The following is a 17,620-nucleotide window of genomic DNA, read 5'->3' on the forward strand; positions in this document are numbered from 1 at the left end:
GGAGGACTGGGGTCTATAACCTGTATGTAGAGAGGACTGGGGTCTATAACCTGTATGTAGAGAGGACTGGGGTCTATAACCTGTATGTAGAGAGGACTGGGGTCTATAACCTGTATGTAGAGAGGACTGGGGTCTATAACCTGTATGTAGAGAGGACTGGGGTCTATAACCTGTATGTAGAGAGGACTGGGGTCTATAACCTGTATGTAGAGAGGACTGGGGTCTATAACCTGTATGTAGAGAGGACTGGGGTCTATAACCTGTATGTAGGGAGGACTGGGGTCTATAACCTGTATGTAGAGAGGACTGGGGTCTATAACCTGTATGTAGGGAGGACTGGGGTCTATAACCTGTATGTAGAGAGGACTGGGGTCTATAACCTGTATGTAGAGAGGACTGGGGTCTATAACCTGTATGTAGGGAGGACTGGGGTCTATAACCTGTATGTAGGGAGGACTGGGGTCTATAACCTGTATGTAGGGAGGACTGGGGTCTATAACCTGTATGTAGGAGGACTGGGGTCTATACCTATAACCTGTATGTAGGGAGGACTGGGGTCTATAACCTGTATGTAGGGAGGACTGGGGTCTATAACCTGTATGTAGAGAGGACTGGGGTAACCTGTATGTAGAGAGGACTGGGGTCTATAACCTGTATGTAGGAGGACTGGGGTCTATAACCTGTATGTAGAGAGGACTGGGGTCTATAACCTGTATGTAGAGAGGACTGGGGTCTTTAACCTGTATGTAGAGAGGACTGGGGTCTATAACCTGTATGTAGGGAGGACTGGGGTCTATACTATAACCTGTATGTAGAGAGGACTGGGGTCTATAACCTGTATGTAGAGAGGACTGGGGTCTATAACCTGTATGTAGGGAGGACTGGGTCTATAACCTGTATGTAGAGAGGACTGGGGTCTATAACCTGTATGTAGAGAGGACTGGGGTCTATAACCTGTATGTAGAGAGGACTGGGGTCTATAACCTGTATGTAGAGAGGACTGGGGTCTATAACCTGTATGTAGAGAGGACTGGGGTCTATAACCTGTAGAGAGGACTGGGGTCTATAACCTGTATGTAGAGAGGACTGGGGTCTATAACCTGTATGTAGAGAGGACTGGGGTCTATAACCTGTATGTAGAGAGGACTGGGGTCTATAACCTGTATGTAGGGAGGACTGGGGTCTATAACCTGTATGTAGAGAGGACTGGGATCTATAACCTGTATGTAGAGAGGACTGGGTCTATAACCTGTATGTAGGGAGGACTGGGGTCTATAACCTGTATGTAGAGAGGACTGGGTCTATAACCTGTATCTAGAGAGGACTGGGGTCTATAACCTGTATGTAGGGAGGACTGGGGTCTATAACCTGTATGTAGAGAGGACTGGGATCTATAACCTGTATGTAGGGAGGACTGGGGTCTATAACCTGTATGTAGAGAGGACTGGGATCTATAACCTGTATGTAGAGAGGACTGGGGATCTATAACCTGTATGTAGAGAGGACTGGGGTCTATAACCTGTATGTAGAGAGGACTGGGGTCTATAACCTGTATGTAGAGAGGACTGGGGTCTATAACCTGTATGTAGGGAGGACTGGGGTCTATACTATAACCTGTATGTAGGGAGGACTGGGGTCTATAACCTGTATGTAGAGAGGACTGGGGTCTATAACCTGTATGTAGAGGACTGGGGTCTATAACCTGTATGTAGGGAGGACTGGGGTCTATGACCTGTATGTAGATAGGACTGGGGTCTATAACCTGTATGTAGAGAGGACTGGGGTCTATAACCTGTATGTAGAGAGGACTGGGGTCTATAACCTGTATGTAGAGAGGACTGGGGTCTATAACCTGTATGTAGAGAGGACTGGGGTCTATAACCTGTATGTAGAGAGGACTGGGGTCTTTAACCTGTATGTATAGAGGACTGGGGTCTATACTATAACCTGTATGTAGGGAGGACTGGGGTCTATACTATAACCTGTATGTAGGGAGGACTGGGGTCTATAACCTGTATGTAGGGAGGACTGGGGTCTATACTATAACCTGTATGTAGAGAGGACTGGGGTCTATAACCTGTATGTAGAGAGGACTGGGGTCTATGACCTGTATGTAGATAGGACTGGGGTCTATAACCTGTATGTAGGGAGGACTGGGGTCTATAACCTGTATGTAGGGAGGACTGGGGTCTATAACCTGTATGGAGAGAGGACTGGGGTCTATAACCTGTATGTAGGGAGGACTGGGGTCGTTAACCTGTATGTAGGGAGGACTGGGGTCTTTAACCTGTATGTAGAGAGGACTGGGGTCAATAACCTGTATGTAGAGAGGACTGGGGTCTTTAACCTGTATGTAGAGAGGACTGGGGTCTATAACCTGTATGTAGGGAGGACTGGGGTCTATAACCTGTATGTAGAGAGGACTGGGGTCTTTAACCTGTATGTAGAGAGGACTGGGGTCTATAACCTGTATGTAGAGAGGACTGGGGTCTATAACCTGTATGTAGGGAGGACTGGGGTCTATACTATAACCTGTATGTAGAGATGACTGGGGTCTATAACCTGTATGTAGAGAGGACTGGGGTACTATAACCTGTATGTAGAGAGGACTGGGGTCTATAACCTGTATGTAGGGAGGACTGGGGTCTATAACCTGTATGTAGAGAGGACTGGGGTCTATAACCTGTATGTAGAGAGGACTGGGGTCTATAACCTGTATGTAGAGAGGACTGGGGTCTATAACCTGTATGTAGGGAGGACTGGGGTCTATAACCTGTATGTAGAGAGGACTGGGGTCTATAACCTGTATGTAGAGAGGACTGGGGTCTATAACCTGTATGTAGAGAGGACTGGGGTCTATAACCTGTATGTAGAGAGGACTGGGGTCTATAACCTGTATGTAGAGAGGACTGGGGTCTATAACCTGTATGTAGAGAGGACTGGGGTCTATAACCTGTATGTAGAGAGGACTGGGGTCTATAACCTGTATGTAGGGAGGACTGGGGTCTATAACCTGACTGGGATCTATAACCTGTATGTAGAGAGGACTGGGGTCTATAACCTGTATGTAGAGAGGACTGGGGTCTATAACCTGTATGTAGAGAGGACTGGGGTCTATAACCTGTATGTAGAGAGGACTGGGGTCTATAACCTGTATGTAGAGAGGACTGGGGTCTATAACCTGTATGTAGAGAGGACTGGGGTCTATAACCTGTATGTAGAGAGGACTGGGGTCTATAACCTGTATGTAGAGAGGACTGGGGTCTATAACCTGTATGTAGAGAGGACTGGGGTCTATAACCTGTATGTAGAGAGGACTGGGGTCTATAACCTGTATGTAGAGAGGACTGGGGTCTATAACCTGTATGTAGAGAGGACTGGGGTCTATAACCTGTATGTAGGGAGGACTGGGGTCTATAACCTGTATGTAGAGAGGACTGGGATCTATAACCTGTATCTAGAGAGGACTGGGGTCTATAACCTGTATGTAGGGAGGACTGGGGTCTATAACCTGTATGTAGAGAGGACTGGGATCTATAACCTGTATGTAGGGAGGACTGGGGTCTATAACCTGTATGTAGAGAGGACTGGGATCTATAACCTGTATGTAGAGAGGACTGGGATCTATAACCTGTATGTAGAGAGGACTGGGGTCTATAACCTGTATGTAGAGAGGACTGGGGTCTATAACCTGTATGTAGAGAGGACTGGGGTCTATAACCTGTATGTAGGGAGGACTGGGGTCTATCTATAACCTGTATGTAGGGAGGACTGGGGTCTATACTATAACCTGTATGTAGAGAGGACTGGGGTCTATAACCTGTATGTAGAGAGGACTGGGGTCTATAACCTGTATGTAGGGAGGACTGGGGTCTATGACCTGTATGTAGGGAGGACTGGGGTCTATACTTTAACCTGTATGTAGAGAGGACTGGGGTCTATAACCTGTATGTAGAGAGGACTGGGGTCTATAACCTGTATGTAGAGAGGACTGGGGTCTATAACCTGTATGTAGAGAGGACTGGGGTCTATAACCTGTATGTAGAGAGGACTGGGGTCTTTAACCTGTATGTATAGAGGACTGGGGTCTATACTATAACCTGTATGTAGGGAGGACTGGGGTCTATACTATAACCTGTATGTAGGGAGGACTGGGGTCTATAACCTGTATGTAGGGAGGACTGGGGTCTATACTATAACCTGTATGTAGAGAGGACTGGGGTCTATAACCTGTATGTAGAGAGGACTGGGGTCTATGACCTGTATGTAGAGGACTGGGGTCTATAACCTGTATGTAGGGAGGACTGGGGTCTATAACCTGTATGTAGGGAGGACTGGGGTCTATAACCTGTATGGAGAGAGGACTGGGGTCTATAACCTGTATGTAGGGAGGACTGGGGTCTTAACCTGTATGTAGGGAGGACTGGGGTCTTTAACCTGTATGTAGAGAGGACTGGGGTCTATAACCTGTATGTAGAGAGGACTGGGGTCTTTAACCTGTATGTAGAGAGGACTGGGGTCTATAACCTGTATGTAGGGAGGACTGGGGTCTATAACCTGTATGTAGAGAGGACTGGAGTCTATAACCTGTATGTAGAGAGGACTGGGGTCTATAACCTGTATGTAGAGAGGACTGGGGTCTATAACCTGTATGTAGGGAGGACTGGGGTCTATACTATAACCTGTATGTAGAGAGGACTGGGGTCTATAACCTGTATGTAGAGAGGACTGGGGTCTATACTATAACCTGTATGTAGGGAGGACTGGGGTCTATAACCTGTATGTAGAGAGGACTGGAGTCTATAACCTGTATGTAGAGAGGACTGGGGTCTATAACCTGTATGTAGAGAGGACTGGGGTCTATAACCTGTATGTAGAGAGGACTGGGGTCTATAACCTGTATGTAGGGAGGACTGGGGTCTATACTATAACCTGTATGTAGAGAGGACTGGGGTCTATAACCTGTATGTAGAGAGGACTGGGGTCTATAACCTGTATGTAGAGAGGACTGGGGTCTATAACCTGTATGTAGAGAGGACTGGGGTCTATAACCTGTATGTAGAGAGGACTGGGGTCTATAACCTGTATGTAGAGAGGACTGGGATCTATAACCTGTATGTAGAGAGGACTGGGATCTATAACCTGTATGTAGGGAGGACTGGGGTCTATAACCTGTATGTAGAGAGGACTGGGATCTATAACCTGTATCTAGAGAGGACTGGGGTCTATAACCTGTATGTAGGGAGGACTGGGGTCTATAACCTGTATGTAGAGAGGACTGGGATCTATAACCTGTATGTAGGGAGGACTGGGGTCTATAACCTGTATGTAGAGAGGACTGGGATCTATAACCTGTATGTAGAGAGGACTGGGATCTATAACCTGTATGTAGAGAGGACTGGGGTCTATAACCTGTATGTAGAGAGGACTGGGGTCTATAACCTGTATGTAGAGAGGACTGGGGTCTATAACCTGTATGTAGGGAGGACTGGGGTCTATACTATAACCTGTATGTAGGGAGGACTGGGGTCTATACTATAACCTGTATGTAGAGAGGACTGGGGTCTATAACCTGTATGTAGAGAGGACTGGGGTCTATAACCTGTATGTAGGGAGGACTGGGGTCTATGACCTGTATGTAGATAGGACTGGGGTCTATACTTTAACCTGTATGTAGAGAGGACTGGGGTCTATAACCTGTATGTAGAGAGGACTGGGGTCTATAACCTGTATGTAGAGAGGACTGGGGTCTATAACCTGTATGTAGAGAGGACTGGGGTCTATAACCTGTATGTAGAGAGGACTGGGGTCTTTAACCTGTATGTATAGAGGACTGGGGTCTATACTATAACCTGTATGTAGGGAGGACTGGGGTCTATACTATAACCTGTATGTAGGGAGGACTGGGGTCTATAACCTGTATGTAGGGAGGACTGGGGTCTATACTATAACCTGTATGTAGAGAGGACTGGGGTCTATAACCTGTATGTAGAGAGGACTGGGGTCTATAACCTGTATGTAGATAGGACTGGGGTCTATAACCTGTATGTAGGGAGGACTGGGGTCTATAACCTGTATGTAGGGAGGACTGGGGTCTATAACCTGTATGAGAGAGGACTGGGGTCTATAACCTGTATGTAGGGAGGACTGGGGTCGTTAACCTGTATGTAGGGAGGACTGGGGTCTTTAACCTGTATGTAGAGAGGACTGGGGTCTATAACCTGTATGTAGAGAGGACTGGGGTCTTTAACCTGTATGTAGAGAGGACTGGGGTCTATAACCTGTATGTAGGGAGGACTGGGGTCTATAACCTGTATGTAGGGAGGACTGGGGTCTATAACCTGTATGTAGAGAGGACTGGGGTCTATAACCTGTATGTAGAGAGGACTGGGGTCTATAACCTGTATGTAGGGAGGACTGGGGTCTATACTATAACCTGTATGTAGAGATGACTGGGGTCTATAACCTGTATGTAGAGAGGACTGGGGTCTATACTATAACCTGTATGTAGAGAGGACTGGGGTCTATAACCTGTATGTAGGGAGGACTGGGGTCTATAACCTGTATGTAGAGAGGACTGGGGTCTATAACCTGTATGTAGAGAGGACTGGGGTCTATAACCTGTATGTAGAGAGGACTGGGGTCTATAACCTGTATGTAGAGAGGACTGGGGTCTATAACCTGTATGTAGGGAGGACTGGGGTCTATAACCTGTATGTAGAGAGGACTGGGATCTATAACCTGTATGTAGAGAGGACTGGCATCTATAACCTGTATGTAGAGAGGACCGGGGTCTATAACCTGTATGTAGAGAGGACTGGGGTCTATAACCTGTATGTAGAGAGGACTGGGGTCTATAACCTGTATGTAGGGAGGACTGGGGTCTATAACCTGTATGTAGAGAGGACTGGGGTCTATACTATAACCTGTATGTAGAGAGGACTGGGGTCTATAACCTGTATGTAGAGAGGACTGGGGTCTATAACCTAGGGAGGACTGGGGTCTAACCTGTATGTAGAGAGGACTGGGGTCTATCTATAACCTGTATGTAGAGAGGACTGGGGTCTATAACCTGTATGTAGGGAGGACTGGGGTCTATAACCTGTATGTAGAGAGGACTGGGATCTATAACCTGTATCTAGAGAGGACTGGGGTCTATAACCTGTATGTAGGGAGGACTGGGGTCTATAACTGGGGACTCATCTATAACCTGTATGTAGGGAGGACTGGGGTCTATAACCTGTATGTAGAGAGGACTGGGATCTATAACCTGTATGTAGAGAGGACTGGGATCTATAACCTGTATGTAGAGAGGACGGGGTCTATAACTGTAGGAGGACTGGGGTCTATAACCTGTATGTAGAGAGGACTGGGGTCTATAACCTGTATGTAGGGAGGACTGGGGTCTATAACCTGTATGTAGGGAGGACTGGGGTCTATAACCTGTATGTAGAGAGGACTGGGGTCTATAACCTGTATGTAGAGAGGACTGGGATCTATAACCTGTATGTAGGGAGGACTGGGGTCTATAACCTGTATGTAGAGAGGACTGGGATCTATAACCTGTATGTAGAGAGGACTGGGGTCTATAACCTGTATGTAGGGAGGACTGGGGTCTATAACCTGTAGAGAGGACTGGGATCTATAACCTGTATGTAGGGAGGACTGGGGTCTATAACCTGTATGTAGAGAGGACTGGGATCTATAACCTGTATGTAGAGAGGACTGGGATCTATAACCTGTATGTAGAGAGGACCGGGGTCTATAACCTGTATGTAGAGAGGACTGGGGTCTATAACCTGTATGTAGAGAGGACTGGGGTCTATAACCTGTATGTAGGGAGGACTGGGGTCTATACTATAACCTGTATGTAGGGAGGACTGGGGTCTATACTATAACCTGTATGTAGAGAGGACTGGGGTCTATAACCTGTATGTAGAGAGGACTGGGGTCTATAACCTGTATGTAGGGAGGACTGGGGTCTATGACCTGTATGTAGATAGGACTGGGGTCTATACTTTAACCTGTATGTAGAGAGGACTGGGGTCTATAACCTGTATGTAGAGAGGACTGGGGTCTATAACCTGTATGTAGAGAGGACTGGGGTCTATAACCTGTATGTAGAGAGGACTGGGGTCTATAACCTGTATGTAGAGAGGACTGGGGTCTTTAACCTGTATGTAGAGGACTGGGGTCTATACTATAACCTGTATGTAGGGAGGACTGGGGTCTATACTATAACCTGTATGTAGGGAGGACTGGGGTCTATAACCTGTATGTAGGGAGGACTGGGGTCTATACTATAACCTGTATGTAGAGAGGACTGGGGTCTATAACCTGTATGTAGAGAGGACTGGGGTCTATGACCTGTATGTAGATAGGACTGGGGTCTATAACCTGTATGTAGGGAGGACTGGGGTCTATAACCTGTATGTAGGGAGGACTGGGGTCTATAACCTGTATGGAGAGAGGACTGGGGTCTATAACCTGTATGTAGGGAGGACTGGGGTCGTTAACCTGTATGTAGGGAGGACTGGGGTCTTTAACCTGTATGTAGAGAGGACTGGGGTCTATAACCTGTATGTAGAGAGGACTGGGGTCTTTAACCTGTATGTAGAGAGGACTGGGGTCTATAACCTGTATGTAGGGAGGACTGGGGTCTATAACCTGTATGTAGGGAGGACTGGGGTCTATAACCTGTATGTAGAGAGGACTGGGGTCTACAACCTGTATGTAGAGAGGACTGGGGTCTATAACCTGTATGTAGGGAGGACTGGGGTCTATACTATAACCTGTATGTAGAGATGACTGGGGTCTATAACCTGTATGTAGAGAGGACTGGGGTCTATACTATAACCTGTATGTAGGGAGGACTGGGGTCTATAACCTGTATGTAGAGAGGACTGGAGTCTATAACCTGTATGTAGAGAGGACTGGGGTCTATAACCTGTATGTAGAGAGGACTGGGGTCTATAACCTGTATGTAGAGAGGACTGGGGTCTATAACCTGTATGTAGGGAGGACTGGGGTCTATACTATAACCTGTATGTAGAGAGGACTGGGGTCTATAACCTGTATGTAGAGAGGACTGGGGTCTATAACCTGTATGTAGAGAGGACTGGGGTCTATAACCTGTATGTAGAGAGGACTGGGGTCTATAACCTGTATGTAGAGAGGACTGGGGTCTATAACCTGTATGTAGAGAGGACTGGGGTCTATAACCTGTATGTAGAGAGGACTGGGTCTATAACCTGTATGTAGGGAGGACTGGGGTCTATAACCTGTATGTAGAGAGGACTGGGGATCTATAACCTGTATCTAGAGAGGACTGGGGTCTATAACCTGTATGTAGGGAGGACTGGGGTCTATAACCTGTATGTAGAGAGGACTGGGATCTATAACCTGTATGTAGGGAGGACTGGGGTCTATAACCTGTATGTAGAGAGGACTGGGATCTATAACCTGTATGTAGAGAGGACTGGGATCTATAACCTGTATGTAGAGAGGACCGGGGTCTATAACCTGTATGTAGAGAGGACTGGGGTCTATAACCTGTATGTAGAGAGGACTGGGGTCTATAACCTGTATGTAGGGAGGACTGGGGTCCATACTATAACCTGTATGTAGGGAGGACTGGGGTACTATAACCTGTATGTAGAGAGGACTGGGGTCTATAACCTGTATGTAGAGAGGACTGGGGTCTATAACCTGTATGTAGGGAGGACTGGGGTCTATGACCTGTATGTAGATAGGACTGGGGTCTATACTTTAACCTGTATGTAGAGAGGACTGGGGTCTATAACCTGTATGTAGAGAGGACTGGGGTCTATAACCTGTATGTAGAGAGGACTGGGGTCTATAACCTGTATGTAGAGAGGACTGGGGTCTATAACCTGTATGTAGAGAGGACTGGGGTCTTTAACCTGTATGTAGAGAGGACTGGGGTCTATCTATAACCTGTATGTAGGGAGGACTGGGGTCTATACTATAACCTGTATGTAGGGAGGACTGGGGTCTATAACCTGTATGTAGGGAGGACTGGGGTCTATACTATAACCTGTATGTAGAGAGGACTGGGGTCTATAACCTGTATGTAGAGAGGACTGGGGTCTATGACCTGTATGTAGGACTGGGGTCTATAACCTGTATGTAGGGAGGACTGGGGTCTATAACCTGTATGTAGGGAGGACTGGGGTCTATAACCTGTATGGAGAGAGGACTGGGGTCTATAACCTGTATGTAGGGAGGACTGGGGTCGTTAACCTGTATGTAGGGAGGACTGGGGTCTTTAACCTGTATGTAGAGAGGACTGGGGTCTATAACCTGTATGTAGAGAGGACTGGGGTCTTTAACCTGTATGTAGAGAGGACTGGGGTCTATAACCTGTATGTAGGGAGGACTGGGGTCTATAACCTGTATGTAGGGAGGACTGGGGTCTATAACCTGTATGTAGAGAGGACTGGGGTCTACAACCTGTATGTAGAGAGGACTGGGGTCTATAACCTGTATGTAGGGAGGACTGGGGTCTATACTATAACCTGTATGTAGAGATGACTGGGGTCTATAACCTGTATGTAGAGAGGACTGGGGTCTATACTATAACCTGTATGTAGAGAGGACTGGGGTCTATAACCTGTATGTAGGGAGGACTGGGGTCTATAACCTGTATGTAGAGAGGACTGGAGTCTATAACCTGTATGTAGAGAGGACTGGGGTCTATAACCTGTATGTAGAGAGGACTGGGGTCTATAACCTGTATGTAGAGAGGACTGGGGTCTATAACCTGTATGTAGGGAGGACTGGGGTCTATACTATAACCTGTATGTAGAGAGGACTGGGATCTATAACCTGTATGTAGAGAGGACTGGCATCTATAACCTGTATGTAGAGAGGACCGGGGTCTATAACCTGTATGTAGAGAGGACTGGGGTCTATAACCTGTATGTAGAGAGGACTGGGGTCTATAACCTGTATGTAGGGAGGACTGGGGTCTATACTATAACCTGTATGTAGGGAGGACTGGGGTCTATACTATAACCTGTATGTAGAGAGGACTGGGGTCTATAACCTGTATGTAGAGAGGACTGGGGTCTATAACCTGTATGTAGGGAGGACTGGGGTCTATGACCTGTATGTAGATAGGACTGGGGTCTATACTATAACCTGTATGTAGAGAGGACTGGGATCTATAACCTGTATGTAGGGAGGACTGGGGTCTATAACCTGTATGTAGAGAGGACTGGGATCTATAACCTGTATCTAGAGAGGACTGGGGTCTATAACCTGTATGTAGGGAGGACTGGGGTCTATAACCTGTATGTAGAGAGGACTGGGGCATCTATAACCTGTATGTAGGGAGGACTGGGGTCTATAACCTGTATGTAGAGAGGACTGGGATCTATAACCTGTATGTAGAGAGGACTGGGATCTATAACCTGTATGTAGAGAGGACCGGGGTCTATAACCTGTATGTAGAGAGGACTGGGGTCTATAACCTGTATGTAGAGAGGACTGGGGTCTATAACCTGTATGTAGGGAGGACTGGGGTCTATACTATAACCTGTATGTAGGGAGGACTGGGGTCTATACTATAACCTGTATGTAGAGAGGACTGGGGTCTATAACCTGTATGTAGAGAGGACTGGGGTCTATAACCTGTATGTAGGGAGGACTGGGGTCTATGACCTGTATGTAGATAGGACTGGGGTCTATACTTTAACCTGTATGTAGAGAGGACTGGGGTCTATAACCTGTATGTAGAGAGGACTGGGGTCTATAACCTGTATGTAGAGAGGACTGGGGTCTATAACCTGTATGTAGAGAGGACTGGGGTCTATAACCTGTATGTAGAGAGGACTGGGGTCTTTAACCTGTATGTATAGAGGACTGGGGTCTATACTATAACCTGTATGTAGGGAGGACTGGGGTCTATACTATAACCTGTATGTAGGGAGGACTGGGGTCTATAACCTGTATGTAGGGAGGACTGGGGTCTATACTATAACCTGTATGTAGAGAGGACTGGGGTCTATAACCTGTATGTAGAGAGGACTGGGGTGACCTAGATAGGACTGGGGTCTATAACCTGTATGTAGGGAGGACTGGGGTCTATAACCTGTATGTAGGGAGGACTGGGGTCTATAACCTGTATGGAGAGAGGACTGGGGTCTATAACCTGTATGTAGGGAGGACTGGGGGTTAACCTGTATGTAGGGAGGACTGGGGTCTTTAACCTGTATGTAGAGAGGACTGGGGTCTATAACCTGTATGTAGAGAGGACTGGGGTCTTTAACCTGTATGTAGAGAGGACTGGGGTCTATAACCTGTATGTAAGGAGGACTGGGGTCTATAACCTGTATGTAGGGAGGACTGGGGTCTATAACCTGTATGTAGAGAGGACTGGGGTCTACAACCTGTATGTAGAGAGGACTGGGGTCTATAACCTGTATGTAGGGAGGACTGGGGTCTATACTATAACCTGTATGTAGAGATGACTGGGGTCTATAACCTGTATGTAGAGAGGACTGGGGTCTATACTATAACCTGTATGTAGGGAGGACTGGGGTCTATAACCTGTATGTAGAGAGGACTGGAGTCTATAACCTGTATGTAGAGAGGACTGGGGTCTATAACCTGTATGTAGGACTGGGGTCTATAACCTGTATGTAGAGAGGACTGGGGTCTATAACCTGTATGTAGGGAGGACTGGGGTCTATACTATAACCTGTATGTAGAGAGGACTGGGGTCTATAACCTGTATGTAGAGAGGACTGGGGTCTATAACCTGTATGTAGAGAGGACTGGGGTCTATAACCTGTATGTAGAGAGGACTGGGGTCTTTAACCTGTATGTAGAGAGGACTGGGGTCTATAACCTGTATGTAGGGAGGACTGGGGTCTATAACCTGTATGTAGGGAGGACTGGGGTCTATAACCTGTATGTAGAGAGGACTGGGGTCTATAACCTGTATGTAGAGAGGACTGGGGTCTATAACCTGTATGTAGGGAGGACTGGGGTCTATACTATAACCTGTATGTAGAGATGACTGGGGTCTATAACCTGTATGTAGAGAGGACTGGGGTCTATACTATAACCTGTATGTAGAGAGGACTGGGGTCTATAACCTGTATGTAGGGAGGACTGGGGTCTATAACCTGTATGTAGAGAGGACTGGAGTCTATAACCTGTATGTAGAGAGGACTGGGGTCTATAACCTGTATGTAGAGAGGACTGGGGTCTATAACCTGTATGTAGAGAGGACTGGGGTCTATAACCTGTATGTAGGGAGGACTGGGGTCTATACTATAACCTGTATGTAGAGAGGACTGGGATCTATAACCTGTATGTAGAGAGGACTGGGCATCTATAACCTGTATGTAGAGAGGACCGGGGTCTATAACCTGTATGTAGAGAGGACTGGGGTCTATAACCTGTATGTAGAGAGGACTGGGGTCTATAACCTGTATGTAGGAGGACTGGGGTCTATAACCTGTATGTAGGGAGGACTGGGGTCTATACTATAACCTGTATGTAGAGAGGACTGGGGTCTATAACCTGTATGTAGAGAGGACTGGGGTCTATAACCTGTATGTAGGGAGGACTGGGGTCTATGACCTGTATGTAGAGGACTGGGGTCTATACTATAACCTGTATGTAGAGAGGACTGGGATCTATAACCTGTATGTAGGGAGGACTGGGGTCTATAACCTGTATGTAGAGAGGACTGGGATCTATAACCTGTATCTAGAGAGGACTGGGGTCTATAACCTGTATGTAGGGAGGACTGGGGTCTATAACCTGTATGTAGAGAGGACTGGGATCTATAACCTGTATGTAGGGAGGACTGGGGTCTATAACCTGTATGTAGAGAGGACTGGGATCTATAACCTGTATGTAGAGAGGACTGGGATCTATAACCTGTATGTAGAGAGGACCGGGGTCTATAACCTGTATGTAGAGAGGACTGGGGTCTATAACCTGTATGTAGAGAGGACTGGGGTCTATAACCTGTATGTAGGGAGGACTGGGGTCTATACTATAACCTGTATGTAGGGAGGACTGGGGTCTATACTATAACCTGTATGTAGAGAGGACTGGGGTCTATAACCTGTATGTAGAGAGGACTGGGGTCTATAACCTGTATGTAGGGAGGACTGGGGTCTATGACCTGTATGTATATAGGACTGGGGTCTATACTTTAACCTGTATGTAGAGAGGACTGGGGTCTATAACCTGTATGTAGAGAGGACTGGGGTCTATAACCTGTATGTAGAGAGGACTGGGGTCTATAACCTGTATGTAGAGAGGACTGGGGTCTATAACCTGTATGTAGAGAGGACTGGGGTCTTTAACCTGTATGTATAGAGGACTGGGGTCTATACTATAACCTGTATGTAGGGAGGACTGGGGTCTATACTATAACCTGTATGTAGGGAGGACTGGGGTCTATAACCTGTATGTAGGGAGGACTGGGGTCTATACTATAACCTGTATGTAGAGAGGACTGGGGTCTATAACCTGTATGTAGAGAGGACTGGGGTCTATGACCTGTATGTAGATAGGACTGGGGTCTATAACCTGTATGTAGGGAGGACTGGGGTCTATAACCTGTATGTAGGGAGGACTGGGGTCTATAACCTGTATGGAGAGAGGACTGGGGTCTATAACCTGTATGTAGGGAGGACTGGGGTCGTTAACCTGTATGTAGGGAGGACTGGGGTCTTTAACCTGTATGTAGAGAGGACTGGGGTCTATAACCTGTATGTAGAGAGGACTGGGGTCTTTAACCTGTATGTAGAGAGGACTGGGGTCTATAACCTGTATGTAGGGAGGACTGGGGTCTATAACCTGTATGTAGGGAGGACTGGGGTCTATAACCTGTATGTAGAGAGGACTGGGGTCTACAACCTGTATGTAGAGAGGACTGGGGTCTATAACCTGTATGTAGGGAGGACTGGGGTCTATACTATAACCTGTATGTAGAGATGACTGGGGTCTATAACCTGTATGTAGAGAGGACTGGGGTCTATACTATAACCTGTATGTAGGGAGGACTGGGGTCTATAACCTGTATGTAGAGAGGACTGGAGTCTATAACCTGTATGTAGAGAGGACTGGGGTCTATAACCTGTATGTAGAGAGGACTGGGGTCTATAACCTGTATGTAGAGAGGACTGGGGTCTATAACCTGTATGTAGGGAGGACTGGGGTCTATACTATAACCTGTATGTAGAGAGGACTGGCATCTATAACCTGTATGTAGAGAGGACTGGGGTCTATAACCTGTATGTAGAGAGGACTGGGGTCTATAACCTGTATGTAGAGAGGACTGGGGTCTATAACCTGTATGTAGGGAGGACTGGGGTCTATACTATAACCTGTATGTAGGGAGGACTGGGGTCTATCTATAACCTGTATGTAGAGAGGACTGGGGTCTATAACCTGTATGTAGAGAGGACTGGGGTCTATAACCTGTATGTAGGGAGGACTGGGGCCTATGACCTGTATGTAGATAGGACTGGGGTCTATACTATAACCTGTATGTAGAGAGGACTGGGGTCTATAACCTGTATGTAGAGAGGACTGGGGTCTATAACCTGTATGTAGAGAGGACTGGGGTCTATACTATAACCTGTATGTAGAGAGGACTGGGGTCTATAACCTGTATGTAGAGAGGACTGGGGTCTATAACCTGTATGTAGAGAGGACTGGGGTCTATAACCTGTATGTAGAGAGGACTGGGGTCTATAACCCGTATGTAGAGAGGACTGGGGTCTATACTATAACCTGTATGTAGGGAGGACTGGGGTCTTTACTATAACCTGTATTTAGAGAGGACTGGGGTCTATAACCTGTATGTAGAGAGGACTGGGGTCTATACTATAACCTGTATGTAGAGATGACTGGGGTCTATAACCTGTATGTAGAGAGGACTGGGGTCTATACTATAACCTGTATGTAGAGAGGACTGGGGTCTATAACCTGTATGTAGGGAGGACTGGGGTCTATAACCTGTATGTAGAGAGGACTGGGGTCTATAACCTGTATGTAGAGAGGACTGGAGTCTATAACCTGTATGTAGAGAGGACTGGGGTCTATAACCTGTATGTAGAGAGGACTGGGGTCTATAACCTGTATGTAGAGAGGACTGGGGTCTATAACCTGTATGTAGAGAGGACTGGGGTCTATAACCTATATGTAGGGAGGACTGGGGTCTTTAACCTGTATGTAGGGAGGACTGGGGTCTTTACTATAACCTATAGGTGTCTCACATATGGGTGGCACACATTTGGATATGTGGGAGGGGCATGGGTAAGGCATATGCAAATGAAATACTGTCGTAAAAAAAAGTTTAGTGTTTTTGCAGACATTACAGTCGTTTTTACTCCATAGTTTTTTTGTTTTTTTGGGGGGGGTAATACTATTTACTATCTTCAACACTCCCCTCCTACCTGAGTATGTATCCTCGGAGCACTCCATTTTTTTTTTTTTTGGAGGGGGGGGGGGGTAATACTGTTGTATTTACTATCTACTGCATCTATCTTCAACACTCCCCTCCTACCTGAGTATGTATCCTCGGAGCACTCCATTGTTTTTGTTTTTGGAGGGGGGGGCGGGGTAATACTGTTGTATTTACTATCTACTCCATCTATCTCCAACACTCCCCTCCTACCTGAGGACGTATCCTCGGAGCAGTCCATTGTGCTGTGGTTCTGGGGGAGGCTGCCACTGGACCATGATAGACTGGTTGGTACGACCCGACGCCACCATGTTCTTAGGAGGAGCGCTGGGTGCCTCCTCTCTCAGCATCAACCTGGGAGGACACAAACACAACAGGTTTTAGATGTACCGATGCCATGGCACATATATATTATATATACTATATATACAGTACCAGTCAAATGTTTGGACACACCTACTGAATCAAGGGTTTTTCTTTATTTGTACTATTTTCTACATTGTAGAATAATAGTGAAGACATTAAAACGATGAAATAACACACATGGAATCATGTAGTAACCAAAAAAGAGTCAAGATAAAAATATATTTTCTATTTTCTTTTCTTCAAAGTAGCAACCCTTTGCCTTGATGACAGCATTGCACACTAAAACCACAAGGCCTCTGAGTTGGGTATTGGGAGAAGACTAAAACCACAAGGCCTCTGAGTTGGGTATTGGGAGAAGACTAAAACCACAAGGCCTCTGAGTTGGGTATTGGTAGAAGACTCTAACCACAAGGCCTCTGAGTTGGGTATTGGGAGAAGACTAAAACCACAAGGCCTCTGAGTTGGGTATTGGTAGAAGACTAAAACCACAAGGCCTCTGAGTTGGGTATTGGGAGAAGACTAAAACCACAAGGCCTCTGAGTTGGGTATTGGGAGAAGACTAAAACCACAAGGCCTCTGAGTTGGGTATTGGTAGAAGACTCTAACCACAAGGCCTCTGAGTTGGGTATTGGTAGAAGACTCTAACCACAAGGCCTCTGAGTTGGGTATTGGTAGAAGACTAAAACCACAAGGCCTCTGAGTTGGGTATTGGTAGAAGACTCTAACCACAAGGCCTCTGAGTTGGGTATTGGTAGAAGTCTCTAACCACAAGGCCTCTGAGTTGGGTATTGGTAG

At 46.6% G+C, this 17,620-nt stretch overlaps 1 protein-coding gene across 1 annotated transcript in view; it reads right to left on the minus strand.

Moving 5' to 3' along the window:
• Positions 1-16,813, minus strand: part of LOC121845343 (protein sidekick-1-like) — a gene marked incomplete at its 5' end in the record, with an annotated part of 53,453 nt that extends 36,640 nt beyond the window's left edge. Inside the window, 1 exon segment of the mRNA XM_042316502.1 lies at positions 16,673-16,813. Coding sequence (XP_042172436.1) covers positions 16,673-16,809 — 137 coding nt within the window.
• Between the last annotated feature and the right edge of the window lie 807 nt (positions 16,814-17,620).

The sequence above is a fragment of the Oncorhynchus tshawytscha genome, unplaced genomic scaffold (genome assembly GCF_018296145.1).
Source record: "Oncorhynchus tshawytscha isolate Ot180627B unplaced genomic scaffold, Otsh_v2.0 Un_contig_910_pilon_pilon, whole genome shotgun sequence".
NCBI lineage: Eukaryota > Metazoa > Chordata > Actinopteri > Salmoniformes > Salmonidae > Oncorhynchus > Oncorhynchus tshawytscha.